General features: G+C 36.1%; 2 protein-coding genes across 2 annotated transcripts in view; one reads left to right on the plus strand and one right to left on the minus strand.

Moving 5' to 3' along the window:
- map4k6 (mitogen-activated protein kinase kinase kinase kinase 6) overlaps positions 1-3,202 on the minus strand; it is a 33,685-nt gene extending 30,483 nt beyond the window's left edge. Inside the window, exons 1-2 of the mRNA XM_073825157.1 lie at positions 2,970-3,202; positions 1,280-1,337 (exon numbers count right to left, since the gene is read on the minus strand). Of these exons, the coding sequence (XP_073681258.1) occupies positions 1,280-1,337; positions 2,970-3,062 (151 nt within the window). The 5' untranslated portion in view covers positions 3,063-3,202. The remainder of the gene's footprint in view (positions 1-1,279; positions 1,338-2,969) is intronic.
- Positions 3,203-5,624: 2,422 nt separating this feature from the next.
- Positions 5,625-15,175, plus strand: part of rnf145b (ring finger protein 145b) — a 31,275-nt gene continuing 21,724 nt past the window's right edge. Inside the window, exons 1-2 of the mRNA XM_073825158.1 lie at positions 5,625-5,780; positions 7,501-7,718. Of these exons, the coding sequence (XP_073681259.1) occupies positions 7,535-7,718 (184 nt within the window). The 5' untranslated portion in view covers positions 5,625-5,780; positions 7,501-7,534. The remainder of the gene's footprint in view (positions 5,781-7,500; positions 7,719-15,175) is intronic.

Below are 15,175 nucleotides of genomic sequence, written 5' to 3' on the forward strand. Positions count from 1 at the left end.
GGTCTGTCATATTTTTTAAAGACATTTCTTGTGCTCATTAAGGTTTTTTCTATTTTAATATATTTTAAAATGTCATTTATTCCCCCAATGACAAAGCTGAATTTTCAGCATTATTACTCTAGTCTTTAGTGTCACGTAATCCTTCAGAAATATATATATTTATCATTTCTATTATTATTTTGAATATAGTGTTGAAAACAGTTGAGTATTAATCTCTTTCAAAAAAAGCATACTGTCCTTAAAGTAGTAGTTCCAGAACAAAAATGTACAGATAATGTAACAGATGTTCATGTCTTTCTTTCTTCAGTCGTAAAGAAATTATGTTTTTTGAGGAAAATGTTTCAGGAATTATCTCCATATAGTGGACTTCTATGGGGCGTTAGAACATCCAAAATGCGGTTTAAATGCAGCTTCAAAGGGCTCTAAACGATCCCAGCCGAGGAATAAGAGTCTTATCTAGGAGAACGATAGTCATTTTCTAAAAAACAATACAATTTATATACTTTTTAACCTCAAATGCTCGTTTTGTCTAGCTCTGTGTGCATTCTCTGTATTCCTGTTCAATACAGTTAGAGTAAGTTGAAAAACTCTCATCTCATTTTCTCCTCCAACTTCAGAATGGTCCTACATCGCTGCAGAAATAAGACCCAGTGTTTACAAAGTAAATATGCAAATCAGATCAAACACCCTTTACAAGAAAAAAGGTAAAACAGCGATGTAGGACGATTCTGAAGTTGGAGGAGAAAAGGAGATGGGAGTTTTTAACATAGTCTAACTGTTTTGAACAGGACTGCATAAAGTATGCATGCACATGGCAGAGCTAGACAAGACGAGCATTTGAGATTTAAAAGTAGAAAACAGCTGATCGTTTCGCTAGATAAGACCCTTCTTCCTCTGCTGGGATCATTTGAAGCCCTTTGAAGCTGCATTAAAACTGCATTTTGGAAGTTCAAACTTAAATGCACCATAGAAGTCCACTATATGGGGATAATTCCTGAAATGTTTTCCTTAAACATAATTTCTTTATGACTGAAGAAAGAAAGACATGACATCTTGGATGAAAACGGGGTGAGTACTTTATATGTAAACCTATGGACATTAGTGCACATCATGTTTTTAATTTTCTTAAAATATTTAATTTTATCAACTTATATGACATAATGTCAGCCTCTTTACATAACACTATACCCACATGCACTGAAAAGGTCAATACACGGTCTGCATCATATCAGTAAAATGCAAATGAGGAAATTTTATTCAAAATGCTTTATGGCCTTACCAGGGTCCAGTTTGACCACTTTAATAGCTGCGATGACTGAAGTCTTAATGCTACGGGCCTATAAGGACAGAGAAACAAGTTGGTAGTTCACACAGATACAGATACGGCTTCTACAAACAAGCAACACATGTTCACATAAGACCTTTGCATCAGTCAGCAGTCAATGACAAATTTCCTCATGCCTCTTTTGAAAGATCTCTTGTATGTAGCCACCACAACATTTATTGTGTCACGTCACTTTCAAGTTCCAAGTTTCTACATTGTTTTTGCGGCTGTCCTGGATCACAAAAATACAGTGCACAAAGAGCCACAAGTATTTTGATACATGCACAAACACACGCTACCCTTTTTTCAAATCTGACCTGGTTTCAGTTATACCTTTTAAAGGCCTGTTTTAACACTGAATGTCTCATTCATAACACCACAAGGGTTTCCCTTAAAACAGCTGACAACAGCAAGTCAAACAGCCTGCTTTCTCTGAAAATCGTCATACAATCTGTACAGCACATTATGTGCCAGTGTGGTCTACGCAAGACAGAAAAATGAAGCTGTCTGCCTGTAACCACAGTAACCAGCAGCCAATGGTGGATCGGCAGACACTGGAAAGGTGAAGTAGAGATGAAAAAAAAGCAGCAGTGTTCATTTCCTGTTTTCTTTCCTGCTGAACCAAATCACATCCTGTAATGTGTCTTTCTCCGTTATCAAGGCCATGATTCATGTTTGTTCAGGCAGGGTGATATAAATGGACAATCCACCCAATTAGAGCACAAGGTCACTGTTGGATACTCTGCACAAACATTGTGACAAAATGTGCACGAGTTTGCAAATCTTTTTATTATTTGCTTCCTCGTATTTTTCACGCCCTGTTATTTTTGTTGCACGTTATGCCACCATGACCAGTTCAGCTCCTACTAAGGAACAAATACCATTTGCATGGAAAATTCAGGTTTATTATCATGATTTCTCTGTTATGGGGAAGCAACCCACAGTGAGGGCACATTAATGCACAAATGCATGGTTTTATGGTCTTAAACATGCCAGAGCCACATGGGCGTTACTGAACATCAAAGTCAATGGGGTGTGAAAACTGAAGTCATAGTATAGTAACATGGTCAGACAGTTAGTACACCCATCGCTCACATTGTAAAACTGGTAGTTTATACTAATTCCTGTTAATGTTAATGCAAATGCATTATAATCAAGTCTGAAGCACAATCAACATTGTTGCAAACAATAAGATACAAGACACTAAGATGCAGGATCTGTGTGAAGTTATAACAACTGATATAAAGTGTTTTGGAAATTGTGGACCAACAACAAACCAGCTACTATGTCCCAAAACACAGAGCTTGCAGAAAGGCATGTTTACATCAACTCATCTTTTATTGTGGTTAACATAGTAGTTAGGTATTCATGCTTGATGCATCTAAAAATGTGTTAACTTGACATAAGCCACTAGTGCCATTAAGAAAAATAAACATTCATAGATAAACGAATGAATGAGTACAGGCAATGTCAGAAAGATTTAAAAAGCGTCTTGTACTGAATTAACTGTGAGGTTTTGGAAAGTAAACTTTTGTTATTTTATTTCTGCATCGTCTTTTTACATCACTAGCACAAACACAAGAGACCCGAGGGCTTTATTTGGCACTGAATGTTAACGGAAATTGTTTTTCTCTCGTTTTCTTACCTTAAACACATCTCCATATGTACCGCTGCCTATGCGGTGTATGAGCTCATAGTCATCGAGCGGATCCGTGTGCGATACTCCGATCGCGTCCATAGCAGCGCGGCATTTGAGTCGTTTTCTCACGGTCTTAAATCAAGAGCGGATGATACTCATCCAAGTGCCACCAACCACCACTTCCTCAACATCCGCGTAACAAGTGCACTAGAGTGAACATGGCAGCGATGACACAAACGCATCTCTCTCTCTCTGTCTGTACGCAGAAGACAAGGGGGCGTTCACACAAGACGCGTTCGCAAGAGCGCAACAGGGTGGCGCAGACGCTAAGGAGACAGTAGCCCCTCGCGTTTAGTTGTTTTTAACTTGACAGGACGTCAACAACGCATCTCTGAGAAACAAACAAACAACAAAAAACAGCTATACGCGACGGAACAGTCAACTATTTTGCTATTATGCTTAGGATACGACATGGATATAGAGCGACATTTATAAAATAGCGTGTTACAATGTTAGACAATTTAGATGAAAACGTTTAAATTAAGTTTAAATTAAATGTAGAGCAAAGGACAATGTTGTACTTTTAGTTTCTTATTTGGCTGTAATCAGTTATGTTAATATGCTTAAATGTACTGACTTCTTGACAGAAAAACATTATGAAAAGAAATTTCATGAGCAAATCTAAAAGTAAATCTTAAAGCTTAATGGACAACAAAATTAGATGATAAATGACATCAATCAAGTTACAATATATTAAATTATGTAATTTATCACAAATAAAGAGATACTATTGCTTTCCTTTTATTTAAACAATATAAATAGGCCTATGTGTGTGTGTGTGTGTGTGTGTGTGTGTGTGTGTGTGTGTGTGTGTGTGTGTGTGTCTTGTTTGAAACAGTGTTTAGTGTGCGAGTGACATCTAGAGGTTTTTCGGCGTCAGAACAAATTTGTGTGGACCTGAGAACTTTGTATATAGGCTATTCACACCTATTTTATGCTATATTCTTTCTATATGTGACCCTGGACCACAAAACCAGTAATATGGGTCAATTTTCTTTTAATTAAGGTTTATACATCATCTGAAAGCTGATTAAATAAGCATTCCTTTGGTTTGTTAGGATAAGACAATATTTGGCCAAGATACAACTATTGGAAAATCTATTGGAAAAACATCAAAATATTGAGAAAATCACCTTTAACGTTGTTCAAATGAAGTTCTAAGCAATGCATATTACTAATGAAAAAGGAAGTTTTGATATATTTATGCAAATTTACAAAATAATCACTTCTAATGATTTTTGGCATAAAAGAAAAATCAGATTTCGACCCAATGTATTGTTGGCTATTGCTACAAATATACCCCCCAAATATACTTAAGACTGGTTTTGTGGTCCAGGGTCACATATACGCTTCAATTCAAAAATGTTTGAACTGTAAGATTTTTAATGTTTTTAAAACTCTCTTCTGCTCACCAAGCCTGCATTTATTTGATCCGAAGCACAGCAAAAACAGTACAATTTTGAAATATTTTTACTATTTAAAATAACTATTTTCTATTTTAATATATTTTAAAATGTAATTTATCCCTGTGATTTCAAAGCTGATTTTTTTAGCATCATAATTGCACTCATGTGATCCTTCAGAAATAATTCTAATATGCTGATTTGCATTTATTATTATGATTATGTTGAAAACAGCTGAGTAGTATTTTTCAGGTTTCTCTGATGAACAAAAAGTTAAGAAAAACAGCATTTATCTGAAATAGAAATCTTTTATAACATAAATCTTTTATCATCAATTTTGATCAATTGAAAGCATCCTCCCTAAATAAATGTATTAATTTCTACAATTTAAAAAAAATACATAACTATAAATAAATAAATAAATAAATAAAACAATTTTTTATAATTTTAAAACTATAAATTATCCTGAATCTAAGCTTTTGAATGCTGTAGACAAATGCTGATCTTTATATATTTGTATACATCACAGAATCCTGAAAACACGCACTCAACTGTTTTAAATATTGATAATAATGTTTCTTGAACAGCAAATTAGCATATTAGAATAATTTCTGAAGGATCATGTGATCACAGAAATAAATTACATTTTAAAATATATTCAAATAGAAAGCAGATATTTTAAATAGTACAAATATTTCACAATATCACTGCTTTTGCTATATTTTGGATAAAAAAATGCAGGCTTGGTGAGCAAAAAAAGAATTCTTAAAAAAAAAAAAAATTTACTGGTAGTTTATATTCACAAAATACAAATTTGTGATGTCTGATTATGTAATGATCCTGGATTAAATATAAAGTCTAAAGCAAATGTACGAATATTTGGCTCATGAATTTTAATTACTTCACTAGAACGTCAACATGATTCATTAATATTCATAACCTAGTAAAATCCCTAGAGGTGTAACTGTACCTGCATTCACCTTGAAACTCTCGCGAAAGACTTCGGTCCTCGAACTCATATAACTCTCTCCCTAGTAACTGCTTGTCTCATTTCTACTGTATCTGTCAGTAAAACTATTCATTTTTTAAACTGCCTTCGCCATAGTAGAATTTATGGTGACAAGCGCCATCTATCGGATAATCTGTGGTATTCAAAATTGCGCATGCGCAGTGTCTCAAATGGTGTGTAATGGCTGCCTGATGGAGTACGTGAATTTAGATGCTCCGTCTCTTTTGCTTTTGATTTGACCAAAACACACGGATAACGTCGAGACGTCTGAGCTAAAATGTTTTATATTTATCCAGAGAGGCAGCCAAAGACGAAATCTAACAGCGTGAAGTGATTAACCGACACGTAAGTCTATTTTTATTATATTTATCGAAGCGTTTTTAAGGGAATAACGGACACAGTTCTGTAATGCTACTGTTAGCTGTGCAAGTAAAACATCATTGTACTGTGCGTATTCAACACAGTTACTTCAAAAACATTATTAGTTGGTGTTTTGAGACCTCTGAAGCAGCTAACGTTAAATATAAAGTTTAACGAATTAGGATGATATAAGTTACTTTAGTCAGCACAAAATCCACAACCACTGAAAGTCAATCACGTTTAAGTCCGTGTTCTTTCGTCTTAGCAATGTAATATTTATGTGTGTATAAGGTTTATTTTTTCAATATTTTACAAATGTCCTGTTCGTTAACAATGTGACTGTTGATGTGTCGGGGTTACTAGAGTTCAAACACGTTTAACACGACAGGCATGGCAATAACTAATCCACGTGAGTTTAAACATGAGAAGTAGAACACTATATTCTCCTGATCTCCTCACAGCACAATTATCAGACTATATTGTTGACTAAAGCAGTATGGTTATGTAAGAGTAGTGGTTTTTCCATCCGGTGGTAATAAGAGAAGTAACGTTAGGTGTGTCGTTCTTCAACTTCCGAAAAGTACCTTGGTATTCCCATGGTTTAATGAAGATAAGATTGGAGATAATATCAAATAATAATACTAGAATGCTAATGTTTGAGTATGGTGATATCTCCTTTTTTAATTTGAAACAATGTATTAGTTAATATTTAAGAGTTCATTATGTGAGTGTATATAAAATGTGTAGGCAAGGCAGTTTTTATATAAAATTTTTATCTAAAAAAAGTGTGTTGTTGAAATTGTTGGTGTGTGTGTGTATATGTACACTACCAGTCAAAAGTTTTTGAACAGTACGATTTTTAAAGATATTTGTACAGAAGTTTCTTCTTTTCACCAAGCCTGCATTTATTTCATCCAAAGTACAGCAAAAACACTAACATTTTGAAATAGTTTTGTACTGTTTTCTATTTTAATATATTTTAAAATGTAATTTATTACTGTGATTTCAAAGCTGAATTTTTAGCATCATTACTCCAGTCACATGATCCTTCAGAAATCATTCTAATATTCTGATTTGCTGCTCAAAACTTATTAATTTGTTAAAAACAGTTGAGTATAGCATTTGTTTTAAATAGACATCTTTTGTAACATTTTAAATGTCTTTATTATCAATTTGGACCAATTTAAAGCATCCTTGCTAAAAATATTTCCAAAAATGATGTTATAAACCTTTTTATTTCAGATAAATGCTGATCTTTGGATCTGTTTTGTCATTAAAGAATTCTGAAAAACATTTACTGTTTTAAATATTGATAATAAAAACAGTAATATAATTTTTTTTTTTTTTTTGAACAGCAAATCAGCATTTAAGAATGATTTCTAAAGCATCATTTGACACTGAAGACTGGAGTAATGATGCTAAAAAGTTAGCTTTGCTCACAGGAATAAATTACATTTTAAAGTATATTCAAATAGAAAGCAGTTATTTTAAATAGTATTTTTTTTTCTTCTCACAAATATTACTGCTTTTGCTGTATTTTGGATCAAATAAATGCAGGCTTGGTGAGCAGAATAGACTTCTTCAAAATACATTGCAAATTTTACTGTTCAAAAACTTTCGACTGGTTGTGTGTGTATATATAAATGTGAGTGTGTATATTCATATTATTATTATTTTGTCAAAAGAAATCATGTTTCTGTCTCAGTTGAGGTTGAGGCCTGTTCGGTGCCCTGCTGGTCATGGCGATGAAGGCCCGTGTGGAAGCGGTTCTGAACGTGGGTCTGCGGATCCCCAGCATCATGCTGCTGGAGGTGCTGTACCGCTGGGACGTCAGCTCCTTCTTCCAGAAGATCCAGCGGAGCAGTCTCAACAATAACCCTCTCTTCCAGTACAAATATATTGCCCTGTACCTGCATTATGTCGGTAGGTCCAAACACAACAAGCATTACATTTTTTCCTGTCTATACAACAAGCACTGAATGTCATTGAACCTGGAATGCTAAAGTTTTCTTAACCTTGGGCGTTAAAGGAATAGTTCACCCAAAAATGAAAAAAGAATACCCGTAAGACCTTTGATCGTCTTTGGAACACAAATTAAGATATTTTATATGAATTTCAAGAGCTTTTTGACCCTGTATTAGACAGCAAGGGTCTTACCACGTTACCACGCTAAGGTAACACAGAGGAGAAGAATTGTTGAATAATGTTATTTTTTTTGCACAAAAAATATTCTCGTTGCTTCATAAACTTATGGTTGAACCACTGATGTCACATGGACTATTTAGTCAATGTTCCTGGTAACTTTCTGAACCTTTAACGTGGTGAAACACTTGCTGTCTATGGAGGGTCAGAAAGCTCTCGGATTTCATCAAAAATATCTTAATTTGTGTTCCAAAGATTCAGGGTTCAAAACAACATGAGGGTAAGTAATTAATGGCAGAATATCATTTTTGGGTGAACTATTCATTAAATAATGGAGGGAAAGCAAGAATGATGATAAAAGTACTAATACTTTTCTAAGGCGGCATTTACAGCATTTTTAATTTGTGCAATGCTGAAATGCAAAGGAAAAGCTTTTCTGTTTCATCATTGCCATGTGAACATACCTTAACTGCTCAGGCTTTTTACCTTTTTACCTGGTCACTGAAATGGCCAACAAAGTTAAGGACTTATCTAGACTTGGGGTTGGCTTTTTTGACTTGGACCAGTGAGATACCACTCATAATACAGAAATGGCCAAAAGTTTTGAGAATGACACAAATATTAGTTTTCACAAAGTTTGTTTCACTTGTTTCTGTGATGTACTGAAATGTAATTACAAGCACTTCATACGTTTCAAAGGCTTTTATCGACAATTACATGACATTTATGCAAAGAGTCAGTATTTGCAGTGTTGGCCCTTCTTTTTCAGGACCTCTGCAATTCGACTGGGCATGCTCTCAATCAACTTCTGGGCCAAATCCTGACTGATAGCAACCCATTCTTTCATAATCACTTCTTGGAGTTTGTCAGAATTAGTGGGTTTTTGTTTTTCACCCGCCTCTTGAGGATTGACCACAAGTTCTCAATGGGATTAAGATCTGGGGAGTTTCCAGGCCATGGACCCAAAATTTCAACGTTTTGGTCCCCGAGCCACTTAGTTATCACTTTTGCCTTATGGCACGGTGCTCCATCGTGCTGGAAAATGCGTTGTTCTTCACCAAACTGTTGTTGGATTGTTGGAAGAAGTTGCTGTTGGAGGGTGTTTTGATATCATTCTTTATTCATGGCTGTGTTTTTGGGCAAAATTGTGAGTGAGCCCACTCCCTTGGATGAGAAGCAACCCCACACATGAATGGTCTCAGGATGCTTTACTGTTGGCATGACACAGGACTGATGGTAGCGCTCACCTTTTCTTCTCCGGACAAGCCTTTTTACAGATGCCCCAAACAATCGGAAAGAGGCTTCATCTGAGAATATGACTTTGCCCCAGTCCCCAGCAGTCCATTCGCCATACTTTTTGCAGAAGATCAATCTGTCCCTGATCTTGTTTTTGGAGAGAAGTGGCTTCTTTGCTGCCCTTCTTGACACCAGGCCATCTTCCAAAAGTCTTCGCTTCACTGTGCGTGCAGATGCGCTCACACCTGCCTGCTGCCATTCCTGAGCAAGCTCTGCACTGGTGGCACTCCGATCCCGCAGCTAAATCCTCTTTAGGAGACCATCCTGCTGGACTTTCTTGGATGCCCTGAAGCCTTCTTAACAAGAATTGAACCTCTTTCCTTGAAGTTCTTGATGATCCTATAAATTGTTGATTTAGGTGCAATCTTAGTAGCCACAATATCCTTGCCTGTGAAGCCATTTTTATGATGGCTGCACGCGTTTCTTTGCAGGTCACCATGGTTAACAATGGAAGAACAATGATTTCAAGCATCCACCCTCCTTTTAACATGTCAAGTCTGCCATTCTAACCCAATCAGCCTGACATAATGATCTCCAGCCTTATGCTCGTTAACAGGACGATTACTGAAATGATCTCAGCAGGTCCTTTAATGACAGCAATGAAATGCAGTGGAAAGTTTTTTTCGGGATTAAGTTAATTTTCATGGCAAAGAAGGACTATGCAATTCATCTGATCATTCTTCATAACATTCTGGAGTATATGCAAATTGCTAATATAAAAACTTAAGCAGCAACTTTTCCAATTTCCAATATTTATGTAATTCTCAAAACTTTTGGCCATGACTGTACTATAGCTGCAACACCCTGGCGAGATTAGTTTGGTAAAATGTGCATTGTCATGGCGAGTTTTTATTTGTGGTGGTCATGATGATGTCCCAAACGCAATAACGTCTTTCGTATGTGCTTGTTTTCTTAGTTGTCTGTGCTCTCTTGTTGAAGAAAAGCAAAGTGCTTGAGTTTGCACTCTGGCTGGAGTCCTCTTGTAATGTGCTGGTGGAAACGCAGAGTCAGGAGTTGGGAAGATTTTTATTATAGGAACGGTCTAGGTTGTTAGTCATTAAAGCCATAATTAAACCATAGAACAGCAAGCTGTAATTAAGGCTCATTCTGGGTCGCAGTGCCTGATTTGTTTGTGTCGGAGAGAACATGGAAACAGAGAAAAGCTGTGCATATACATATGAAATGAAAAGAGTTTAATTACTCTTCTTCTGTATTGGCAGAAAGAGTCCAGCTCTGCACTATGGGCTTCTCTCAGGCAACCTCATGAGATTTACCCTGGGTAGTTTTGTCATGACAGTTTAAGTTGACAAAATGCCTTGTAGGGCTGGGATGAATATTTTAATTCTCATTTTAATGAACTGTTACCCATTTTTAAATCCCAGAATTAATCTGTGCTGTTTTCAGTTATTGAACAATTTTATAAAACATAATTTGTAGTCTAATGAATCACAGTTAGCTTTGTGTATTGTTGCTTCTGATATAAAACAAAGACTCTGCTTTTAAATCATGTTTTTTTCTTGAAATTCAAAGAACAAATAGTTTAGATGCTTTTTAACATAGCATGACAAATCTCTATTGTGCCTTTTACTACCAGTTGCTGCACATATTTTTGTGTTTGCTTTGTTTTTATTTTGTGTTTACGTAACACTTGTATTATTCCAACTCAGTTTTTGTCATGAAGATAGATCTACAGCCTAAGACTCAGACTAGTACCACCAGTTACTGCATGAAATGAACATGAATGAACATCAGAAGCGATGCTAAAAGAAACAACTTACTGTAATGTCTCTTGAAAAGATGTTCACATATAGTTCACAAGAGAAAATAGTAGTTACTTATTAGTTGTTTATAAAAACAACCCTGTTCAAAAGTTCACAGAAAAATTCTTTAGGTCTGACTAATTCTTTGATTTTTCAGCGTTTTTGTGTACTTGAACCCTTTCCAACAATGACTGTATGATTTTGAGATCCATCTTTTCATGCTGAGGGCAACTGAGGGATTATATGCAACTATTACAGAAGGTTCAAACGCTCCCTGATGTTCCAGAAGGAAAAAAAACAATGCATTAAGAGCCAGGGGTGTAAACCTTTGAACTTTTGCAGGGCTCGAAATTAACTTTTTTACTTGGTAGCACTGGTGTAATGTAATTAAAGGGATAGTTCACCCAAAAATGAAAATTCTGCTTACCCCCAGGGCATCCAAGATGTAGGTGACTTTGTTTCCTCAGCAGAACACAAACGAAGATTTTTAACAAAAACCAGTGCAGTCTGCCAGCCAAATAATAGAGGTGGATGGGCACCAAACCTTTAAAAGTAAACACAAACATGCACAGACAAATCCAAATTACACCCTGCGGCTCGTGACGATACATTGATGTCCTTAGACATGAAACGATCGGTTTTTGTGAGAAACTGAACAGTATTTATATCATTTTTTACCTTTGATACACAGCCACGTCCATCTGTCCTCCGCTCTGGCGTAGTATACGCAAACGCCGTAAGGGGAAATCGGTTAAAAGTCCCGGATGAGTTTGCGCAAGCAAATGTAATCTTTTAGCTTTAAATCGATTTGAACAATCAGGGTAAGCGCAAGTAATTACCATTTTGAATAGCCTCTATACCCACAGTCTGTGTGCACTGTGTAAACAATGAGTGTCATATACATGCGACAGATAGCTTCCGGCGTTTGCGTATACTACGTCAGAGCGCGTTCACATGAAACGAGCCGAAAGCTAAACTCGTGCTCAGGAGAGATGGACGTGGCTGTGTATCAAAGGTAAAAAATTATATAAATACTGTTCAGTTTCTCACAAAAAACGTTCGTTTCGTGTCTTAGGGCATCAGTGTATCGTCACAAGCCGCAGCGTGTAATTTGGATTTGTCTGTGCATGTTTTTCTTTCCTCTAAAGATTTGGTAACCATTGACTGCCGTTAGTTGACTGACAGACTGCACCGGTTTTTGTTAAAAATCTTCGTTTGTGTTCTGCTGAGGAAACAAAGTCACCTACATCTTGGATGCCCTGGGGGTAAGCAGATAAACATCAAATTATCATTTTTGGGTGAACTATCCCTTTAACTTTTCAACATAGTCAAAGTATCTTCTTACCAACTGAATCTCTGCTGTCTAAGGTTCTTTAGGCCCAATCCAGATTCTTTAGGGGGCCTAATTAATAATACTAATTCTAAGCTAGAAATACACCTCGGGGGTGTTCCATAAAACAAGTTTACCAAATAAGCCAGGCTTATTTCAGTTAGTCTGACTTATTGTCACTTGATTTGGCTCAAAATAAGTCAGACTAACTGAAATAAGCCCGACTTATTTGGTAAACTTGTTTTATGGAACACCCCCCCCCTGCACTGTAAAATTAAATAAATAAGTAAATTAAATGTTTTCCTTTACACTGCACTACTAAAATTACGACAGTGGTTTACAAAACTATATCAGATCATTTTTTTGTGCTCCTATTAGTATTTGGTCCTCAAACACTAGCAGTATTATTTTTGTGTGTGAGTCATTTGTAGGGCTTATCTAAATATTTTGGTGTCTTATTTTATGCAGGTGCTTGCTAGCTTTGCATTGCAAATACTGTTTTGACTACTCCATTTATTCAGCACCCTATCTATCTCTGAGTGTACACACCTTAAACGGCTGCTCCAAATCTAGTGAACAAGAATACAAGTTCTTTTATTTAAAAAATAATTCTCTAATTAAAAATAAATATCACAAGCAGTTATTTTCTTAGCTGCCTGAAAATAAACAGGCATGCAGTATATCTAGTGAGCTTAAGTCAAAGGCCGGCTTTGTGTTTGTTTATTATTCTTCGTCAAAGTTTGACACTGACAGTGTTTTGCAGAATCAATGCTACCATGCATCATTCATTTTAATGTGAGTTGCTGTCCAGTGACACGATGTCTCACTTCCGTCACCTGATACAGTTTGACACAGAACACCTACTTAAAACCGTCGGCACGGCGACTCTGTGACCTCCAGCGAAACACTCAAAATGAACAGGGCTGCAGTTCTACAGACAAAATATATGGCTTAAATGGTTGTGCACATCTCTACCACACCTTTTTGCGTGACCTATGTTGGACACCCGATCCAACCGAGCAGGTTTCAGTGTCGCCAATTTATGCCACATAGATTAGATACATAAGATGTAACAGAGACTAAATGACGACAGAATCGAAACCACTAAACGTACTTCAGATCGGAGACATTCATTCATGCTTTGGCAAATATTGGCCTTCATTGTGTCTTTTAAGCCTATTGTGACGTCTACAATACGTGTAGTGTTTATCAAAGGATGCATGATATAATATTTTAAAATGAACTTTTTAATTATGTAATGTAATTATAGAATTTGATTTTTTAAAAGTTCTAAATGTTTAGTTGTAAAGTTTAGGTTAGTGTTTTAATAATTAGCTTAATTGAATAAAAATTTTTTCTGGTAGTCAGTTTCAACAGACGAGAACAGCTGCAATTTGCTTCCAACACAATAATGTCTAATTCTTTCCGGAATGATTTAGGCATCAGCAAATGCTTCGTAGATGATCACCTGCAAGCTAGATGCTCACCCAGCTGTTATGGGCAGTGTATTAGATTTCCTCCTATTTGAATTGGCTGGATTCTCTCTGCATAAACAACCACAACAAGGGCAATTGTTTGCAAGCCAGAGACAAATGAGGTTTTACTTAAGACAGAATCTTTCCCAGACCTTCTCATCCAGCTCAAGATATTTGCAGAAGAGAGCTGTCCCAGTGGAAAAGTGCAGTGCAGGCCAGCCCAGGAGATAAATTGTCAGGGTTTTTGACGTAGCTTCCTGACGGCCTGAGCAGTCTTTTAAGTTTAGTGTGGTTTACAGATACTGCTGACACAGTTAAACAAGCAGGGTTGATGACACTCTACTTCTGCAATAAAGTTCTCACCACTAATGTCATTGACCCAGCTGGTTTATAGCTATAGGCTTTTCATTTGATTTGAACACAATGATGTTTAATCTTAATCTCATAGGATTAAATTAAATCAATATCTTTTTTACTTTGTTGTAACATAAGCTTTCTGCATTTTCAGTAAGCACTGTCAGTAAAAACCAGGTCTGCATCCGGGTTTTTCACATATTTTGTTTTCAGAATCATTAACTTAGTTAATTTGGTGAAATGTTTCATGACACAGAACTAGTCTTGTATTGTTGTGTATCAGAATGTTTCAAAATTAAGCTTGCTTAGTAATTACTTTTTAATACTAGTACTATTTATACTTACTTGTAGTTATTTTTACCTCAGTGTGCAAATAGTCATTACAAGTAGTGATAAAAATCATGTCTGTACAGCTAGTTTTGAACAAAAATACAGTGGATCAAAATTAGAAAACAGTAAAGTCTATTAAAAACTATTTTATAAAGTCTATAAAAAATGTGTGTGTGTGTGTGTGTGTGTAGGCATTTCATCAAAAAACTTTATTTTGTGGAAAACACAGTTCTCAAAATTAGAGAACAGTAACCCTTGTAGCACAAAAGATTACAGCTGCAATTTTGGAGGGTAACAGCTGTCAAAAATTTGTAAGAAGTGTAGCGACACTTGCTTTAAATAACTTTAGCAGATCTGCGACCGCAGGACACGACTAGTTTCTCACACTGTGCTGTGTGATCTTGGTCCTCACTTCTACTCTCTTCCATAGTTTGGTAACTGTAGTGGGTTTCTTAGCCATAATTTCAATGAATTTCAATCAGGTTAGATCAGGACATTAGCTCGGCCAGTTCATTATTTCAATGTTCTTTGCTTCAAGGGACTGCTTTTTCTGTTTTTGCAGTGTGACAGGGCCATTGTCTTGCACAAAAATTGCAGGATGGTTGGAAGATGCTTGCAGGGAAGGACCTGCATGTTGCTGAAGGAGGTTCTGATAAACATTTGCATTGACCCAGCCATGTCGTTGTAGTAAAC

The sequence above is a fragment of the Garra rufa genome, chromosome 19, assembly GCF_049309525.1.
Source record: "Garra rufa chromosome 19, GarRuf1.0, whole genome shotgun sequence".
In the NCBI taxonomy this organism is placed as follows: Eukaryota; Metazoa; Chordata; class Actinopteri; order Cypriniformes; family Cyprinidae; genus Garra; species Garra rufa.